Below are 5,000 nucleotides of genomic sequence, written 5' to 3' on the forward strand. Positions count from 1 at the left end.
TTGAATTCTGCCGATGCAGCCATAGTATTCAAGAAGTTTGATAATAATAATAAAATAAATCTTTCATATATCAACTTTAAAATCTTCAATAGAACAAGAGGAAGAGAAACAAGATAGAATATGTAGCCGTCTTTTTTGACGGGTCGCGTAAGCTAGTAGTTTATATATTCGACTCTTTTTGTCGCATGACAACTGTCCTTCGTTTGCCACCTCCGGCAATCCGTCTGGCACGAACATCTGACAGGAGTCTTCTTCGCCGCGCTGGTCCTACAATTACCGATTGGATGGCTCTGTCCTTTCGAGATCCTCTCGCAAGCAGTTGTCTCAGTGTGAGATTACGACAAACCCCCCCCCCCCCCCCTCCCGATAGATCAGGGTTGCCAGGTTGGTCTTTTTCAGGCCCAAAAAATCTCAAATTTGGCCTTTTTTACAATTAGCCTTTAGTAATATCATGAAAAAAGGCGGGCTTTAAATACTATATTTTTGGCCTTTTTCTAATAATGGCTTGGCCTTTTAAAGCTGGTTGATTATAAGTTGACCTTTTCTCAATTGGAAAACCTGGCAGGGATAGATCATATGGATCTGTCCTCTAGTTACAGTTCTTGATGTGGAGTAAGGGTTGTGGTGGCCTCACTGGGCTATTTTTCCCTGTTGGAGCCCTTGGGCTTATATTATTTTGCTTTCCCAACTAGGGTTGAAGCTGAGCTAGTAATAATCATAATAATAATCCCTGACTGGTGAACGCCAGACTGGAGTTCGAGTTCCGCTCAAACTCGTTAGTTCCTTTAGGTTTTTGCAACCTCATCATCCTAGTTGGTCCTAGCTTGGGTGGAGAGGGGGCTTTGGCTATAGGGCGTTGTCCTGCTTGATAAGGCAATGCCACTGTCATTTGCCTCTGCCATTCATGAGTGGCCTTTAAACATTAAATCACCAGTCACACAATGAAAGGGTGAATTGTGGTGAACGTCCTGAGCTATTGCAATCCAAATATACTTTTACGTGTCCTTTTCACTCTACTCTGTTAAAAATCAACAGTAAAATTGGTAAAAATCCTGGAATAAATGTTGCCAGGCATTTACCGTTTTAAAAACTGATATGTTGACGTAAAGGAGTGATATTGAGGTCACCTACCCGTAAAAGATAATAACAAAGTTTGTTAAAATTACGGTCGCCTGTATTTTACTGAAATACATATGAGAACAGTATACTTTCACGGGGAATTTCCGATTAAAATTAAGGTTGTTTTAAACGTATCTCTTCTTCAAATTATCTGTTTGTATTAGTAGCAACCGGTCTTCCAATTAAAACTATTGAATAACTGTCACTAAGCAATTGATGTCCCTTGCAATCCCCGAAATACCAAAAAAGCTCAATTGATCAGTTGAATCTCGTCTTGATGTTTTAAAGGAAAGTAACTTTTTTTGGCAACTTTTGCAATATTTTTTTTTTCATTAATCAGTTCTTCGGTAATCAGATCGAATTGTGTTAAAGGTGATTTCTCTTATATATATATATATATATATATATATATATATATATATATATATATATATATATATATATATATATATATATATATATATATATATATATATAATTTATTATAGGACAGCTCTTCACAGTGCTGAGCTTGAAGACCTTTAGAGAACGGATGACAAATATTACATACGTACGTATATATATATATATATATATATATATATATATATATATATATATATATATATATATATATATATATATATATATATATATATATATACATACACGTGTATATATCATCAGCCGTGAGTAGTCTACTGCAAAACAAAAGGCCTCAGAGATATCCTTACACACACACACACACACACACACACACATATATATATATATATATATATATATATATATATATATATATATATATATATATATATATATATATGTATGAGAGAGAGAGAGAGAGAGAGAGAGAGAGAGAGAGAGAGAGGAGAGAGAGAGAGAGAGAGAGAGAGAGAGAGAGTTGTTGGTATTATAATTTACAATCATCCTGCTTCGCTTCAAATCTCCGTTAATGAGGTTGCTTGGCCCACACTCATCGTCCTAACTCCAAAAGACACACTGGTGCCCATGGTCAGCTAGTTAGACTTATGGGTGATAGGCCTTAGGTTTGCTTCTTATTAACACTTATAGGCCTAGTTGGAATAGGAATCAGAGACTTATGGGTGATATACCTTAGATTTGCCTGTTATTAACACTTATAGTTGGAATAGAAATCAGAGACTTATGGGTGATAGGCCTTAAATTTGTTTCTTATTAAAACTTATAGGCCTAGTTGGAATAGGAATCAGGATTTCATCATTTTTGGTTTGCAAGCAAGTCTTGTCTTTGTGCTTGAATCCTGCCGCACTATTGATTATTTGTAAGGTCAAATATCCTCTCTCTCTCTCTCTCTCTCTCTCTCTCGCATGCCGTAGGCTATTTCCGCGTTGTCGTTTGACGTCATAGTCTGTATGTCTCTCTTGTTTACTGTCCTAGAATACGAGTATTTCATAATTAAGAAATTGATAATTTTTATGTTTTATAATATGTATTACTGGTTTCTATATTTTCCCAACTTAAGTCAGATTAATGTTTTTCCATGAATTCTTTCATTTACATTATTATTTCTTTCAGTTTTACCTAAACAATGATTACTGTTTTATTAAACTAATTTTAGATACATTTTATGTTAATAATTATTTAAAAAGTTTTATTCGTTTGATTATTTTGGACTGCAAGTTTATATTCGTTTTTTTCTTTTCTATAATCTTGATTGTCATATTTTATCGTGATTGTTTTTCCTTGTTTTTATGTATTTTCCACGTCTGATTTTCGTAGTATTTTGTCAATATATATTACAAAAAATTTTTTTTATTGTCCGCATGATCGCATTATTTCCAGTTTTGTTTGTTTGTTTGTTGGTGATAACAGTTCTTCATTGTTGTTGTTATTAGTATTATTATTAATATTAGCTAAGCTACTGCCCTAGTTGGAAAAGCAGGGTGCTATAAGTCCAAGGGCCCAACAGGGAATAATAAATAACATAGTGAGGAAAGGAAACAAGGAAATAATTAAACTACAAGTAATAAACACTTGAAATAAAATATTTTAAGAACAACAGTAAAATTGGGCGTAATATTTATTATTTTTTCTAAGGGTAATTTTTTTTACTTTACTTAATTTTTTTTTTTTTTTAACTAAGATGTCATAATAGGTCACATTTAGTCACCACGGGTCTAAATAGTATTATTTTATATCACAGGATTTTTATTTACTCATTTTGGGTTTAAGTTTTATTTTATTTCCCAAATGTTATTTTTATCTCATCCTAATAGTTTAATTTTATGTCACATAATTTTTATTGCCTCATTTTGGGTTAATTTTCTTTTATTCCGTAGAGATTATTTAAACTTCCTCTTGTCCACAGGAGGGTGAGACACAGACGTCGAAGACGCTCGGACCAACACCGTCAAAACATTACAGAATCCAGTTCGTTCTCCGAGGTGTCCCACTCCCACAAGAACGGACAGCACTCGCACGTCCACGGAAACGGACACGTCCGCCACCACGGACACGAACTATACCCGCACGATGGTATCCACAACATCGACCACCATCACGTACACGTACAGGACCAAGAACAGTTCGGGCGAACGACCCTCTCCCTCAGCCCAGCCCCTCAACTCGTGACTGGGCTGTTGCGCGTTCAGGAACCCCTGTGGCGGCAGGCGGATATCCGCGTCGAGAGTTTGCAACAGAAGCAGAGCGCTTTGAGTTATCTGGACGTGCGCGAGTATCCGGTTGTGACGAAGGCCGATCTTCTCTACGAGGAGATGGAGAGAGAGGACGAGCGGAGGAGGCGTAGAGCACGGGAGGAGGTGAAGAAGGTGAGAGAGAGAGAGAGAGAGAGAGAGAGAGAGAGAGAGAGAGAGAGAGAGAGAGAGAGATTTGTCTGTTCACATTCATGTTTTATATGTTGGAGATAAACCTTTGTTATCAAAAGGGTGCTTTGAGAGAGAGAGAGAGAGAGAGAGAGAGAGAGAGAGAGAGAGAGAGAGAGAGAGAGAGAGAGAGAGAGAGAGATTGGTCTGTACAGAGTAATGTTTTTTATGTCAGAGGAGGTAAATCTTTGAATCGAAAGGGTGCTTTGAGAGAGAGAGAGAGAGAGAGAGAGAGAGAGAGAGAGAGAGAGAGAGAGAGAGAGAGATTCTATCCATTTGTCAGTTCACAATTATGTTCTTTTGTGTCATAAAGAGTAAATAAGTTCTTATACAAAAAAAGGTTGCTGTAACATTAAGTAAAATGGATAGCTCAGAGTAGTCCTATATAATACTTGGGTGGTTGGTCAAGTGGAAAGAACGGGAGAAGATTAATTTATAGAAATGTGCAAGAGGCCGTATTCTTAAACAACAAATTGCGTTTGATCCAATAGAATGAATGTGTATGATGTCGAATCATATTGGGAAGATAGATTGAAAAAAAATATTCGAATAAATAAACTTTGATTCAGAAATTGAAAATTATCAGATCAATGACGCAAATTGATTTTTTACAGCTGACTCTTCGCTGTATAAATGAATGTGAAAATGTGTTTGTCATTTTTCTTTTTGATATCATCTCCGTGTCATAGACACTAGTTTTCCTATGTTGCTATGCGTGATTCATTTTTCATGTTGCTATGTGTGATTCATTTTTCATATGTTGCTATGTATAATTCATTTTTTCATATGTTGCTATGCGTGATTCATTCTTCATATGTTGCTGTGTATGATTCATTTTTCATGTTGGTATGTGTGATAAATTTTTCGTATGTTGCTATGTATGATTCATTTTTTTCATAAGTTGCTATGTGTGATTCATTTTTCATATATTGCAATGTATGATTCATTTTCTTTACGTTGCTCTGTATGATTCATTTTAATATATTGCTATGTATGATTCATTTTTACGTTACTATTTATTATTCATTTCTCATATGT

At 35.4% G+C, this 5,000-nt stretch overlaps 2 protein-coding genes across 2 annotated transcripts in view; one reads left to right on the top strand and one right to left on the bottom strand.

Annotated features, from left to right (window-relative positions):
* LOC137648811 (uncharacterized) overlaps positions 1-5,000 on the bottom strand; it is a 242,980-nt gene that overhangs the window by 111,840 nt on the left and 126,140 nt on the right.
* The window catches only part of LOC137648575 (uncharacterized), a 17,295-nt gene continuing 12,480 nt past the window's right edge, over positions 186-5,000 (top strand). The window contains exons 1-2 of the mRNA XM_068381486.1: positions 186-329; positions 3,420-3,908. Of these exons, the coding sequence (XP_068237587.1) occupies positions 186-329; positions 3,420-3,908 (633 nt within the window). The remainder of the gene's footprint in view (positions 330-3,419; positions 3,909-5,000) is intronic.

This window comes from Palaemon carinicauda, chromosome 10 (assembly GCF_036898095.1).
Source record: "Palaemon carinicauda isolate YSFRI2023 chromosome 10, ASM3689809v2, whole genome shotgun sequence".
NCBI lineage: Eukaryota > Metazoa > Arthropoda > Malacostraca > Decapoda > Palaemonidae > Palaemon > Palaemon carinicauda.